Genomic DNA, 16637 nt, shown 5'->3' with positions numbered 1-16637 from the left:
CCGTAAAAAAAATTACTTAAATATTATGATGAGACACTTAGTACTTGATTGAAAAACAGTTGAGAATAAAACATGTTGATCTGATCTATCAAAATAGCCGTTTGGGTTCAAATGTTATATATTTTTTTAAGAGCAACATTTATGTAGTAATGTATTAGCAGAAATTTATATCGATTTTGAATCGATGAAAGTAATCGGTAGTAAGAAAGTTAAGATATCAAAACTGATTAAAAATATAGATAACTTTTACCGCCGCTGGCTGTGTTATAAGTTTTGTAGTTAATTATAAGGAAAAAAACAAGAAAAATATGCGTTTCCACGTGGAGTTGTGGATATAGCAATGAGTAAAAATGATACAAAGTCCATATATACTTTTTTAAACAAGTTGACTACGTTACTTAGCTCGCAAAACGTTAATTTATTATGATGTTTCTTGTTTTGTCTTTATATAACAAGCTGGCTTCCGAAACTAAGCAATATAGTGCTCATTATGCGTTTTGGTCTTAACTAGTCTCACTAAATATTGCTTATATCTAAAAGAATATTTATATTTATTACTAAAATCCGATGATAGAAAAAAAACCTTCTACGTTATACAAACAATAATAAGAGTGTAGGAAATTTTAAATAGGTTAAGAGTAATGTATCGATGCTGCAACACCTTGACATTTCGATTGTTTTGTTCATTCACGCGCATCACTATCCAGCGTTTGTTTATCCTATCTAAAAGTTTCAAATTTCGATTTGATAATAACTAGAACAGTCATTTTAAATCCTGTGTGAATATCGATCGATCATAGGGCATACAAAAACAATAAGCGATTAGTTTAATTTTATTGTGTTTGATATTATGCAGTGCCTATCTGATAATCAATTGCGCTGCTGCGCTATCGGGCATGTCAAATTTAGTCAAATGGTTCTTAGCAGTCGAGTGTTGCGGTAGTCTTGCAGAACACTGTGTGTGCACAACAAATCGATACGATGGTCCGTTGAAGATCTACCTGCATCTGGACAAACATTCTAGTCCTTTGTTCCATTAGTTTACCCACGTTATAAATAAATAAGTTGGACTCTTACAAAATGTTCAGTAAGCCATACGAGAAGAGGCTGGTGCAGCAGTGCAGTCCAGTGGCTAGAAAAGAAACAATGCATGTTCGACCCGAAGTGATGGATAGGTTCATACCTTGTCGTCCTGATAATAATTGGCAGACCAGCTTTCAAGGTATGCTCAGTTTTTAATAAACCCCTCATCATTTTTGCATTTTTCTTGTTTGTATTTTTAACCAATATGTTTCCATTGTTTGTAATGTAAATATGTTAGATGTTTACTTACTATATATTTGAATGAAGTACTATTTTAGTTAGTTATCTTTTTACATAAGGGTTAGTTGCATATAATCTTGTATGATTATACACTAGTTACAAAAACAATTGTTATTGATTATTACACCAGATTAATTAACAAATAATTATCATTCAATAAGATAGTTATATACTGAAGTATTATAAATTTTAGATATTTGAAGTATTATAAATTTTAGATATTTATATTATTCCCCTTTCATTCTGTTTGTTTTTGTCATAATTGTTATATGAGACAATATTCAGTTCTGTTTGTTATATTTGTATAATTTTTTTATGAAAATATACAATTTAGTTTAGTGTTTCATAATATTAATTATATTGTTTATTAAACAGTTATTTGTGGCAGTTGATTAGCATACAATGTTCATATTTAAATTGAACCTTAGATAAAATTTCTTTTTGTCCAATTTAAATTAATAGGTTTCTTATAGTTATTGTGTCAAATATAGTTTTGGAACTTTATCAGATCAACTAGAAATAATTCAATTTAAAGTCTCTCATGGAATATCATGTTATTAGATTACTCTTTTGCGAAATGGATACAAAAAAAGTATATAAAAAATGCACATCCACCAGCAATAATACCAAAAGAATGGGTTGAATAAATTTTCCTAACCACAATAGAAGAATTGTTACAACATGTGATGTTGGCCACATTTTTAATTTTTAGTACATAAACAAGATTCTTTCTCTGGTATTATTTTAATTCATAACATTAATTAAATCCTAGGGTAATATGTGGGTGTAGGTTGATATTAGCTAGTTGAGATGTCAAAGGTCACCTAGATACAAATATTTCATTTACAAATTTACGAACCAACATTAATAGATTATTTTAATATATTTTGCAAATCTGTTTATCATGGTGTGAATATGAATTAGCTTCTTAATTAATTTATAGTAAAAAAAATTATACTATTTTTTATTGACTGTATCCTGTTTAGGGCATGTAATATATATAAAAATAAATATACCTTTATTCTAGAGGTGCTAAAAAATAAATGTATTTACCCACATTTACTATACTACCTTCAGCAGCAAAATTTTTAATGTATTTTGCTATAATATACATGTTTTTTTTTTTTGTAAATTGCACAACAATACTATGGTTGACCGCAGAAATCACATTTTGCCATAAGACTGCCCTATTGATATTGTTTGCCTATTATATGTGAATTGTTACTATTGGTTAATATAAAATAAAGTTCAAATAAATAAATTAAGGTACTATTTTGGAGCAGCCAAAGAAAAGGTTAACACAGCTTCATGTTTAGGTTCTTAGAAAAAGATTTCCGTTAAGTGTCTTCTGCACCATGCCTTCTTAAACTTATTCAATCTGTAAAGTTATAATATAATAATACCACCAGTAAAGCCATACTTTCTTTCTGAATAAATGGTTTCAGAAATTAGAACAAAATAAAATAACAAAATATTATTTTATATTATTATATTGTTTACTGGTGCATTAAATCATAAAATTTATACATAACCACAAAGTGATTAAAGTTGGTTAAATTAGTTTGAGTCATGTTTAATATTTGAGGTAGGTAAACAAAAACAATTAAATTGAAATAATTTTGTATTAATATAAATATTTAGTAACCTAATTGACAAGTAAATATTGTTTCATCGTAAATGTAATAAATAATCGTTTAGCTGTTGAATATACATATATTTTCAACATGAAAGGAAGCTGCCTTCGTTAAAGGTGTTTCTGGAATACCTTAACAATGTTGTCTGTCTACCTTGAGGATCTGTTTGAATGTCCTTTGTTGCTCTTACTGCTCCATGGTATTGACTCAGATCTTTAAGGTCTCAGTCCTTCATGTTATATCGCCACTGCCACTTAAACTTGCTATTTTGCAGGCCTATGTCTGTTATTTTCATTCTTTTATGGCTGTACTGGATTTTGATTTAATCTCTTAGAGAAATACTTCATCACATAATTGATAATAGTTTTTGTATTAAACATTCCTAAAAAAATATGTTTTACATTGTACACCCATGTCTTACATGTCAGTTCTATAATTTTTGTATGGTTGGTAGACTAGTGAAATCTAATATATAAAATTCTCGTGTCACGGTGTGCATGATTGTACTGCTCTGAAACAGCTCGACCGACTTTCATCAACCTTAGCGTGCATATCGGCCAGGGTGAAGAATCGGACAATATTTATTTTTCATCCCCCTAAATGTTAAGGGCGGTTCACCCCTAAATTTTTTTATTATTTTTTAGACAACATTTTTTGTTTTAATTTTTTTTATGATACAGCGTACAAAAATACATACAAACCTAAATTTTCATATCTCTATGATCAACCCTTATTTTTTATTTGTTAATTAAAAAATAATTTTTTTGCATAAAAACGTTGGCGGGATCAGCTAGTATATTGATAAAAAACATGCTACATTAAGTTTAATTAGGGACATTTATTGTTTTTTATAAAATTAACCAAATGAATACGAAAACAAGTAATGATAATAATTTTAGTCAAGTATATTTATAATATAGCGATGGCGGTCGCAGAAGTATCAAGTCCGGTACGGTGGTAATAGAAAAAAAAACTAAAACTCATTATAAATATACAAGCTATCATTAAAGCACCATTACAAATTTTCACCAATCATTGTCATTACAATGTAACTACAATGCAGTAGCAAAAAGACAATAACTTTAGCTTATTGACTTTTGATTGGTGGAACATTTTTTCGATAACATTTTTTTTGTCTGCCTACAAACGCTAGATGGAGCCGCGTTCCGTTAATTTGTTATTAGCTAAAATCTTTATCTTCATCATATTCGAAATTCGAATGAATTAAAAAAAAGAAACAATTTTAGATATAGCCATGCGATGCGGTCAATAACTTTTCAGACGGGAAAATCAGTTCACATAGAACGCGGTCTCTGAAGCGCGACGAAGTCGGACTTCGGCCTTACGATTCTTCTGTATAGACAAACATTAGCTCGTTAAACCCTACTTAACATAACATTACGCGTTAAGTGTTGAAAATACTTAAGACTTGATTACGTAATCTGAACATTGTTCGAAAATATATTGTAGGTAGGTAGTTTTATGTTTCGCATTGTTAAAAACATGAAGTTTTTATAATGAGTTTTTATTGGTGTGGTCTGGGAATGTGCTAAAAATGAGGTTTCTTGTACGTGTAATCTGTTGTAACCTTGTGTAGGTGGTAATTGGTCAACTTTGTTGATTCGGAGCCGGAGAAAAATGTTTTTTTTATATTTATTTAATGGAGGAATAATCATGAACCATCTACAAAAATAATAATATAAAATAAGCATTACTTTATATGTACTTATGGACCTTCGTAATAAATTATGATAATTGTCAATAAAAAATTAACAATATAAAAACACAATGCAAAAAGGTATAATAATTATTAGAAATTACACACAATGAATCTTGAAGCCACAGTGGTTACCTGTTGCGCGCGATATGTGGTCTGGCCTGTCTGCTGCCAATTTTAACTTGCAAATCCTCTGGATTATGGTTACCTTCGTTCGACTGTTTATTTCCTTATTCTTAATTCTAATTAAGAGAAATTGCGAGCATAGCTTTATATGATGTTAGCACGGTAGTGTATTTTTGCTAGTCTATCAATGTTCCCACTGCTGGGAAGTGAGCTCCGGAGAGAAGAGGCTTTACAACTCTTTCTATACGGATTGCCCAATTTATCCTAGCATATCAAAGTCAAACCAATATATGCTGTATGCAAAAAGTAAATTTGTAATTTAATTCTAAATATTCTTATTCAAATAAGCATTTATAAGCATTTTTGAATCATCTATTATGGACTCAGTGTTTGGCACTGGTCGGTGTAACAAAACCTGGGGATGCCACGGGTTGAGTGAATTAACGGTGGTAGTTGTGTAATTCGCATTGTTTGCCGCACGTGCATTTATCAGCGGGCTGGCGGGCGGTGCACTTCATTGCACGACTACTGCTGCATAGCGGAAGTAGCTATATATTAGTTCCTTTCTTAGTTCATCTATTATATTAACATTATAAGTATCACCTGAAACGGTAGCAGAATGCTGGAAGAGCAAGCTATAAATTCAACAGTTAAATTTTAATAGATATCAACCATGTGCCTGTGAACGCGGCGTCGGTACACCCCCCCACTAGGTAGACCAACGACATTGTTAAAGTCGCTGGAAATCGCTGGGATCGGGCAGCGCAGAACCTTGCCGTGGATGTCCATAAACAGTTCCATTAGGATCAATTAAAAACTCGTAATAAATTGAATGTACTTCTCATGTAATCTAACTTGGTCTGTTGCGATTGCGAGTCTAACAAGATGTTCCAGAGAGCCTAGAGAACTTAGGCGATTTATATTCTTATATTCAAAAATTATATTTATAGTAGCCGCAGTATAGATTCAAAGTATTATATTTACCATATACAAACTCTACTCGCGTTAAAAGGTTTGAATAGGTGACGTAGGTATATGAAGAATACATCGTGGGAGAATATGCAAGAATATTACCTTTGAAATAATGAAATATGCTTTACATAGTCGCGTATCTTCCCACAGCAGAGCCGCTCAGTGCTTTGTGGTCCGTGTAACCGATGTTATTATACATTATTAAAACTCAACCTTAATTATCTAGTTTTATCGCATTTAATTATGAATATTTATCTATTCTCGTATAATTGAAACGGAGCTCATAGCGCACCAACAATAAAATTCACCGTACGTTATTCCTTCTTGCGTATCGAAACGAGTTTAACTGCCGTAGATCGGGTGATCTAGCGTAATTAGGTTTCATAGTTATAATGAGGGGAACAAATAAATCAGGGCCCTTGGAAGTGGTGGCAACTATTTGCAATTCATAGAAGCGTCGCGCACGACCTCACAGCATATGCTAAAGACCCTCTTAGACGTAAGCAAAGAAACTCAAGTAAAACGCAAATATTCCCTTTGAATATTCTGAAGCTTTTCCTTTTGAATCGACTTTGTATGAAGTTTGCTGTTTATGCTTGTATAAACTACTCAGTATTTCCGATGTTTATGCAATGTTGCTTGAAACCATATAAGTTAACATAAGTTTTTGAAAATACTTCTATATTTCACTTTATAAATTTGTATTAGGGGGACCGAAAAGTAATGTCATTTCTATCGGTATATTTTACAGAAAAACCGATTGATTTTTTCAATACCATATATTGAAAATGTGTATACAAAATGGCAAAAGGTTGTTGACAACGAAGGTTGACAATATTGTTGATTATAAGTAAAAACTTGTTAAAAATGTAGTCATTTGAATTTAACTTAAGAAAGCGACATTAGTTTCTGGTCCCCCTAATATATCACCTTTTAACTAATTCTCGCTTTTGCTATCATATTCAGATAATTATATAATTGATATGCCTTTGTTAGCCTAATTATTTTTTTATTTGCAGTACTTATAAAAACATTGTATTGTGTTAGATAGATGTACAAATAACGACATGCTTGCTTTAAAACTGACTTTCGTTAGATGTATTTCTAGAGCATCCACAGTTAGATAAAGGCCTTCTGCATAGATTTGCAATAAGACGACTGGTTGGAAGCCGCCTTCATCCAACATCTTCCAACGACTCTAACAAAGTGCACCTTATTGATGGACATCCTTCGGTGTTCTTGTCGATTCGTGATCTCTTCACAACCTTAAGTCCCCAGCCATTTGTCCTGCGCGCTATGTAGCCTGTCCGCTTCCAATTTACGTGCCAATTCACTGGTCTATGTACTCAACTTTGGTTCGTCCAAGGATATCCGCCTTTTCATGATTCATTCTAATAATTTAATTTACTCAAGCTCTAAATGTGGTATCGTTTCATTTTAAAACAGCCATTGTTCGCACAAGCTCTTAGCATTTAACGCTTGCCTGCGCTTTAGACATGTTGAGGTTTTTGTGTCGGTATAATGTACTATGTTATAAAACACGCTATTGTTTTCGTCATGATCCAATGTTCCTCCGAACTTTGATACTGAAAAGATTTTTCACATAACGATTACCGGTTCTATTAGTAATCCATGAGAAAGGAAATAGATACATCAAGACAAAATGCATCTAACTAAAATATAAGTTAGGCATATAGCCTAGAAGACGATTAATTACATATATACAAAAACGTATAAATATATACGTACGTATATTATATAAAAATCTAGAACAATGTTAAGTTAGGTATGGTGCTTAGGATTGAAAAAATGTAGTTTACGCCATTCTTAATGAGCGAAAGAGATCGAATGATTAGATCTGTAGTCGAGTGAAAGTAACCGAGATAGTCCAGCGGATTGGTAAGTTGAAGTGGCAATAGCCAGGCAATATGGCATGCGGAACAGGTGGCCGTTGGGACTTTATTGTTCTGGAATGAAGACCACGTGCCGGGAAATGATGCGTAGTATGTCTATTCAAATTGTGGAAAGTTGCTCTTGTTAAGGTCGTTGATTCAAGATACAGGCCGTTGGAAGGTGATATTTGAAATGTAAGGGTGAGGTGTATTGTAACCACCGTAGTATTAACCTTTTCTTTTTTTGATATCTGAAATTTTTTTTGACCTCGCATTGCTGCCCAAGTAACATTTGCAGATACCAGAGGTCAGGATGCAAGGGGCGATTAGACTAAAACCTCTGTTAATACCACGAACTAGTTTTATATTAAGTAGCAATTATCGCAGTTGTAATATAGTCTGCATATAAAATAATCCTGAAGCACGTTCAGAGCATATCTGCTAATGCATCTGTCGCGGTAATGCAGTGTCTTAACGTACGCCGCGTCTGGGAATCTCAAGCAAAAGGTCCATGGCCTACAGTAACCTACACGATCGTGTCAAAGCGCAAAATCTCGCATTTAAAATCCAAAACAATTTGAAGGAAAGGACAGGCGACGATCGTGTTTATTCATTAGTCCTTACTAATTACCAATTCTCATATTTGGTTTTCCTTATTTTAAAATAATATAACCCGATAAAAGGATGTCTGAATATATTTAATTAGTCGTAATATTTTATTGCCAATTTTTTCTTTATGTCCTTATTGTATGTCATTTTTTTTGTCGAGTCACCCGTGCAATATGATGCCTTTGGGTACAGTTGCGGACGAAATGTTTCACCCTCGGGAACACGTAGACCTTATGTCGCTGAGATAGGGTTCTATAGTTTTCAAAAGAGCATACACGTCGGTGAGTGTACTGAGCCAATAGTTGGGCCCTACGGAGCGTGAAGTTCACGCGACGATACTTCCTCGAGCGCTCCGACAGTAGCCGGCAACTGGGGGCGACGACATCTAGGCAATCGATTGCATGGGAGCGATCACTCCACCATATCTACAGATAGAATTCGCAATGATTCAAACCCGTGGGGAATGAACTTAATCTAAAAGGTTATATAGGATAGAGAAATCTACTGTTTATTTATATGTAAATACATACATCGCTTTGTTTACTTCTCAATGAAGATGTTAAAAATACGCTAACTACTCCACACTTAATATACAGGATTGGTCAAAATTTTAAAAGCTCTGAAAAAAGATCGTTATTAAAATTTGGATCACTACGTATTAAAATTAATTATTGTTTGCTATAAATATCTACCGACTTTGTATTACCAGAAGTTATTAGACTAAAAGAAAAACAAATAATCTAAAATATTTTTGAGTGATCATTTTATACAGGTTGATTGGAAATAGGTGTGAAAGCTTCAAAGCTAAATGAGCTATATATTTACACTTTTAAAGCATTTGCATCCTGTATAATAAAATTTATTTAACAAAGTATACAAAATGTTTCTCTTTGGGCTGCTTATGCAAATATTTGTTTACGATATTCGCTAGCGAAGTAAATTTCATTCTACAAGTTTCTTAGTCAAACATCTTAGTTAACAAGTAACTTGTTAGAAAATAGCGAAGCCCGGTATAAACTTACAAAAGGGAAAGATCAAGCCGTGAGCAAAAGGCGGTGCCTAGAACCGGAGAGAAGGGCAACCGGCTAGATCCGTTAGGTACAGCTCCTACAAAGCCTACGTTAGCTATACTGGATCTATGCCAGGCGTACGCATTCTAGGTCATATACAATCTTGCATAGGACATTTACGCCTTAAATGTACTTTATTCGATAAAACAATTATAATATTCATCGCTTTCCAGTTTTAGATTTTTTTTGATAGTTACTATATGTAACTTTTAATTATTGTATTTTTAATTTTAGTACTTATTTCAACTAATTTTTTAATTTAATATTTTTAATTGTACACGCTAGGATACATTTAAATAGTTTCATAATAATAAGCAATAATTATCATGGACGAATATAAAATTGAAATCATGTACAAGTAATCAATTGCTACAATTTTAAATCTTGGTTCAACCGAACGGTACCTTGAAATTACTTCTAAGTAAACCTTTGTAACGATACGTTGAAGCCTAACAAATTGTTTTAATATTACTTTGTGTTGAATAGAAATTTTTTCTAGGTTAAATTTTTACTCGGAGATTCAAGAAATTTTGATATATTGTACTACAAATACAAAATTTTGTTATTTATACTACATACATTATTACACTTTAAAATCTTAGTCCAACCGTACGGTACCTTGAAATAAATTCAAAGTAAAACCTTTGAAACGATATGTTCAAGTTCAGCAAACTCTTTTAATATTTCTTTATGGCTTATTACTTCCTGTCTATGAATGTATTTGCAACATTTGTCTTAATTTAGAAATCAAAGTTGAAAATGTTTTGTTCCATAGCAATTTACCCATCACCTTTTTTCAGTTCCTTGTGTTTCACCGACGAATATGAAAGAGCTAGTTTCCTTTTTGGCAGCCGCTTGATATTATATGATATTTCACGAAACTTGTTTTCGGAAGACTGATTAACATACGCATCGAATGCGTAAAATAACTTTGAATGAATGAAATTTTAATACGGTTGAAAAATTTCGCTAATTGCATACTTCGCTCTCATTGCTTCTACTTTGCAGGCTATTACGTAACGTTCGAATTTTTATTACAGGTGCTGCGACATTTTTTCTGACTCCGTTATTTACCGGTTTTGGCACAGTAATGTTATTAATAATACCGTGAATATAAAATATTAAAATGGATATGTATAAATCTGGAAAGATCAGATTTAATATTTACGATAAACTGGAAAGTAATGGTATATTTTTCTCAGTTACAACGTGATCCAATTAATTTAATAATGCAACTGCAAACAGCGGTCTGTGGACCATAGACCTTTGATACGTAGCGGGCGATGCCCCTCAGGTGTGAGTCTAGTTCTCTGCGGTATCTCATCCACGACGGCTATCTTTTATAAAAGCCCTCTCTCTACCCGCAACTACATGTATTTGACGTTAATTGCATTTGTATTCACTAGAATATGAAATGTTGCAATGGAGGAATATCTAAAGAAATTATTTCCTGTTTATTACTCGACACTTATTGATAGAAAGTATTTGGTTTGTATAGATTTTAGAATACAGATAAATTAAATTACGTGTTGGGTTTTGTAGGCATTGTTTTAATTAAAACGAGTTTAATTACCTTAAATTAGATACTAGTAAGTTAGCTTAGTAAGATGCAATTGAAGGCATATGTTTAATTTGCCTCTTAGCTTGTGAAATTAAGCTAATTAAAATTGATACGATATCTTGAGACCAAAATTTTTGTCACAAGCTTTAATAAAATGCAGCAAAGCATTTTCATTTTTTTTAAAAACCTGACCAGCGCGACGCTATTACTATCAGGTGAACAACCTGCCAGTCGGACACTAAATGGCTTAAAAAAAAGAAAACATTTTTGTGCAGATTGTCTGTATCTAATTTTATTAAAGTTGCAACATTCATCGATTAGTAATAACCTAGTCCGTTCATCCCAAACACCGGTTGTGAACAGGCATTAGACAATAGGTTATTAGCCATAACATCGGGCTAGATTGTGTTTGATGTTTGTTTTTTTATTTCAATTTTCGTGTGCATTGTATTTTTTTTTTAATTATCAAATGAATTATAGTTTTGTATTGGTCATAACGGTATCACTATAGTTTTTTTTTTGAGATCATCACGATGAAAAACATCTGATTAAACATGTTTAATAAAAATTGAAAACGTACTCACTTTTCTATCTAACGCTACACGGATATAGCGCTGTCCTAACGGCTCAAAGTCTATGTAATATAAGCACAAGTACTGTACAGAGTAATGATGATGTTTTCCACAATTTATTCTATACTTCAACCCAGACTTTACTTGTTGTATTTTAGTTGTTAGTAGTTTTATTTCGTTTTGTTAGGATTAATTATTTGTCTTTGTGGACAAAGTTTTTGCAATTTTTGCATTATTTTAGTTCATTGCTTATTAATTGTTAACATTGGGAATTATTTTTATAATGGAATGTATTAAATGTTGCCAGATCAAATATAATACGTAAGGAATTTACCCTTAACTTTTTACTCATATTAAAAAAAAACAGACGATTATAATTCTGTGAGAGTTTTATAAAATGGGTTCTTTAGATGTTTTTTTTTTAATTGAGCGTTGATCAAAGATAATTGTAGCTTATTCGCCCCAAGTTGAATTTCAAGCGATCAAAGTTGCTAATCGAATTACAACTTCGTCATTGTAGGGACTTTGTAACAATATCCGTGTATTAGGTATGGTAATTAGGATTGTGTTACACCAATCGCAGGATCCAGGGTCAGATGCCAATGAAGTCAATTATTCTCCATTTAATTTCTCCCTGTCGAATTACGGTTCGCTAATTTAATCAATGTTCCGTAACTAACGTGATTTTGGATCTCTTTTTTTATCGATATTTCAATTATTGAAACTGACATCAAAAGATTTTTTATTGATTTTATGTATTAATAATGGCCTAGGCCCCCCGCTAGGTGGGCTGACAACATAGGTCGAGGAACGTCGCTGGATTTGGGCAGCACAGCACCTGTCATAGTGGCGATCTTTGGAGAAAGCCTATGCATTGCAATTAGTCGATCGCCTAAAAAGAACATATTTTGATCGATGACCGTATATTACTCTACGGGTTTCTAAAAAACTGTCAAAAAAGTCTGAATTGTTTTGTTTAAGTTCCAATTGGATAGTTGACAATTTGACAATATTCGGAAAAATTTATTTAAAAACACATTTTCTATAATTTTTTAATTTATTCTTCCGGTGGCGCCAAGACCTTTCGAAAGTCCAGGCATCCTCTCATCTTCCTTGTATTCTATAGAACCTAAAGTAATTTTTTTAAATCAAGCACATTAAATATATCAAAAAATTGTTTACCTTTAGTTTTATATTTGCTAATGAGCCTTAAAATAATGGAGTGTTAATAAGTTTAATACGTTTAATGATAGGACAGGGTAATTATTGAATTATGTTGAAATTGAAATCTTTCCAGCGACGTAATTATGTATTTCGTTTAATCGCTTCCGTATGGGATTTTGCGTGTTTTTCAATTGTATATAAGATATACTGATTCATTTTGTATTTGCAATGTAACGTTCATCTTTCGTAAAAGACTAATTAGTTCTGTTTCCAGCGGAACACGATTCTATTGTCTTAATTGCATTCATGAAGAGTTTTAATGTTATTAATGTGCAACGTAGCATGTTCAATTATTATTAACGCAACTGTAATTTAGACCTTAGCGCTTTGGCGTTTGATTGCAATTTGAAATATTCGTCTTCTACGCTTAACTTGTAAGTGCTATTCAAGTACTTTGAGTCGGCTTTCACAAATGTACCATTGGAAAGTTAATACAAAGACCTATCTATTTTCTCAAACATTTTCTCCTTTTATTTTTATAGAAAGTATATTAAATAAACAACAACTTATTGGATTTCTAGCTTTTTAAATAGATGCTTATACATTTAGCATGATTTAAAACCGCCATCTGTCAATAGATGGCGTTAGTAGATAGGCGAGGCATAAACATTAAAACGTTCCTTAGATATTTTAGTTAAGATACGGTATTATTTTTTAACAGTTATTAACTATGTTGTGTTCTATATTTAGATATTTTTTAATACAAACACGCACAAAGGATAAAGCAATTGAATATGGGGCGTAGTATTGTGCCATAGGAGAAATCTATATATACTGAATTGAAAGGATGATGAAATTACACTACTTCACTGCATTGTTTCAAAGTCTTTTTATTACATTCGTCGTCGCGTCACCCATATTTAGGTGTCGTGTAACGGATGTCATGTCACCTAAATGCGATGTCACCTAGGCAGGCTCTCTTCGTGTTTGAGGAGTATTTACATATAGAGTTTTAATAAAAAAATAAATGGTATAAGCTATAATTATTGGAATACAACATAGTACTTTTACGAGTATATAAATTTTATTACGATTTTAGGTAACTTTAAAAAATCAGAGTAGGTCGTTTTTCTACAGTTTTCTTTGCTGGCGTCCGGTACATCTATAAAAGATGCATATCTATGTAGTTTTGCTAGCATTTTCTCACAAATCTCCAAATATTATTATGAGAGACCTAAATATCCCGGGGTAGGTTTTTCTATAATTTGAAATAGTTTGTGGATATTAGATTCGATACCAGAGTTTGACGAAGCTGTTATAACTGCTGTTCGTATTAAATACTGTTGGAAGTATTACACGTGTCGTATACATATCAGGTAGCATTAAAGACGTAAATGTTCAATACTATTTATATCCTTTGCTCTTTAGTGGTCTCTCAAAATTTTCCTCAACGAACATGCACAGAGCAAGTCTGTACATGTCTGTGCAGTCGTAAGGATGACCCCAATCGTCTCTTATTCACGTCACTTTTTACCGTGATTTCATCGGAAAACAATTTATATACATAATTCTATTTATTTATATTTCTTACAGTTGTGTGAATGCTTATGAATAAAATTAAATTTAAGCGTATTACGTCGATGTTATGTTTGTAATGGTCTCGACGTTTAGTGCTTCTCATAAGTGATCAGTTCATAAACACTTCAGTGTTCTGGCCCACGATTGAAGTGTTTATTTATATTAAAATATTATGTGCGTAAATCAATTTTGAAATATCATTTTTTTTAATTTTATATCCGCTTACGACGATCTTATATATAAATCCAATATCTAATGATAGCACAGTGGTAGAGGACTGAGACTTGCGATTGTAGGTTGCGGGTACGATTCCGAAAATACTATCTTAAACTAGCTGATCCCGCAAACGTTGTTTTGCAAAAAAAAATTAAAGTTTTTATACACAAATAAAAATAAGGGTTGATCGTAGAGGGGTGAAAATTTAGGGTTGTATGTATTTTTGTATGCTGTATCATAATAAAATAAAAACCAAAAATTTGTCTAAAAAACAAAAAAAAATAATTTAGAGGTGGACCACCCTTAACACTTAGGGGCACGGAAAATAGATAGTAGCCGATTCTCAGACCTACTGAATACGCATATAAAATTTGGTAAAAGTCGGTCAAGCCGTTTAGGAGGAGTTCAAGTTCGAACACCGTGACACGAGAATTTTATATATTAGATAATTCACACTTTGTGCATTAATTAGGATTGCCACTGCTCATAAACAAGTTTCAAAAGGATAGACGGCAGCGTCTTCTATGTATTATAATACTATACTAAGATCGGCAACCCTCCTGTCAAGGGTGGCGATTATGTATACATGAATATCTTTGAGAGAGGTGTATGCCTTGCAGTTGGCGTTTATATAACAGGCGATGGTAAATCCATTTACAAAAAATATGAAGGTAATTATAATTTGAAAATGACGTAATGCAAAAACAGTTATAATCATAACAATACCTACCCTACCCACGTCTGAAATAATATATATCTAGAACATGGTTGCACAGACTTATTAAGACTAAGAGCCACTCGGGCAAATCATGAACTGATGGCGAGTCAGCGAAGTATAAGTAATTAAATTTTTTTTTTGGTTATAATCTGGAATAGAATTCAATATTTTTCGAATGTACGAGAGTATTATTTTTGCTGTAGGCGGGCCACCAGTATTCGACCTGCGGGCGGTCTGTGCATCCATGATCTAGAAGAGTAAAAATATGTAAATTCAAAATAAATTTATTATTAAAAGAGAAAAAAATATTACAGTGTAATTAAAATTGTAGCCCTGGGTAATTTTCAATATTTGTAACAATTTATTTTTTTAAATTATACCCAAGTCGGTAATCGGTATGAGATTTTTTCGAGTATATTTCGGAACCCATCTGATAACATTTAATTTGTAATATACATATCATAATACATTTAAGCAGAGAAGGGAAAAATCACAATAAATAAAATTCTAATTTCAAATTACCGTATCACAAAGATGTCTCCATATACTATTTCGATCACGGATGATAATAATTTGAGTAAGTTACATTATATAAAAAATTATAGTTGTTACACAAGTAATTAGTGAATTTAAAAAAAAATCATGCTTTACGCGTAGTTGGCGCCTCAATTAGTTGATGTTTAATTTAATTTTTATTATGACTACATTAAATTATTGATAATTTTTATTGTCGTATTATCGCGGTTTTACCGAAGCACAAAGAGAGCCGTTCTATTAATATATTATTGTTAACCATATCCCTGACCTTCGCAACTTATATCGTCATTGCGCAATTATGAAGCACAATTTTGTAAAAATGCAATTAATTTTAATAGTCTTTATTACCTTAGCACATAAAGTACAGAAGGTATGGCCGCTGGGGTCTTAGGATCCGGAGTGGAGAAAGCGGCAAGTTTAGTCCATCGGCAAGGTTTGCAGAGGGTCTTGTTAAAATTGTCGATTGACGCTAGCCGCCTCAATCCGTTTCTATTGGAAGTCTATGAAAGAGACCTATGTGCATCAATGGACGACATGCGGCTGAAATGATAATGATGACTACCTTTATTTACTTTCTGATAGAAACGAGTAATGTATCTAATCAATCCGTCGGATTTATTTTTACTAAAATTGCTAAGTCTTTCGACAATTTTATAAATTAAACGAACTTGCATTTACCGCTATAAAACTTGAACATCTCATTCCTAAAAATCTGGCTGAAACAGTAACCAAATTCGCAGATAATAAAAAAAGAAAAAATATTGTTTACGAAAAATAGTCTGAAATAATAAAAAATTATAACTGAATATTACGAATTAAGGCAATACAACAGAGTATAAAACTAACTATTTTAGCATTATAATTTAAGAGGGAATTAATTAATTTTGGGACGATTACAAATGAAATTATACCTGACCATTTAATTTGTGAGGAAACCAATGCAACTTT

The 16637-nt window shown here is 32.2% G+C and overlaps 1 protein-coding gene across 1 annotated transcript in view; it reads left to right on the top strand.

Annotated features, from left to right (window-relative positions):
• Positions 1 to 768: 768 nt before the first annotated feature.
• Positions 769 to 16637, top strand: part of fzr (fizzy-related) — a 77376-nt gene continuing 61507 nt past the window's right edge. The window contains exon 1 of the mRNA XM_068772461.1: positions 769 to 1222. Within this exon, the coding sequence (XP_068628562.1) occupies positions 1081 to 1222 (142 nt within the window). The 5' untranslated portion in view covers positions 769 to 1080. The remainder of the gene's footprint in view (positions 1223 to 16637) is intronic.

Source organism: Battus philenor, unplaced genomic scaffold (genome assembly GCF_028537555.1).
Source record: "Battus philenor isolate CCGP_79_NKW_IND1 unplaced genomic scaffold, ilBatPhil1.0.hap1 SCAF_5, whole genome shotgun sequence".
Taxonomy (NCBI): domain Eukaryota; kingdom Metazoa; phylum Arthropoda; class Insecta; order Lepidoptera; family Papilionidae; genus Battus; species Battus philenor.
Note: the sequence above shows the minus strand (reverse complement) of the source record. Positions and strands in the feature narration are given on the sequence as shown.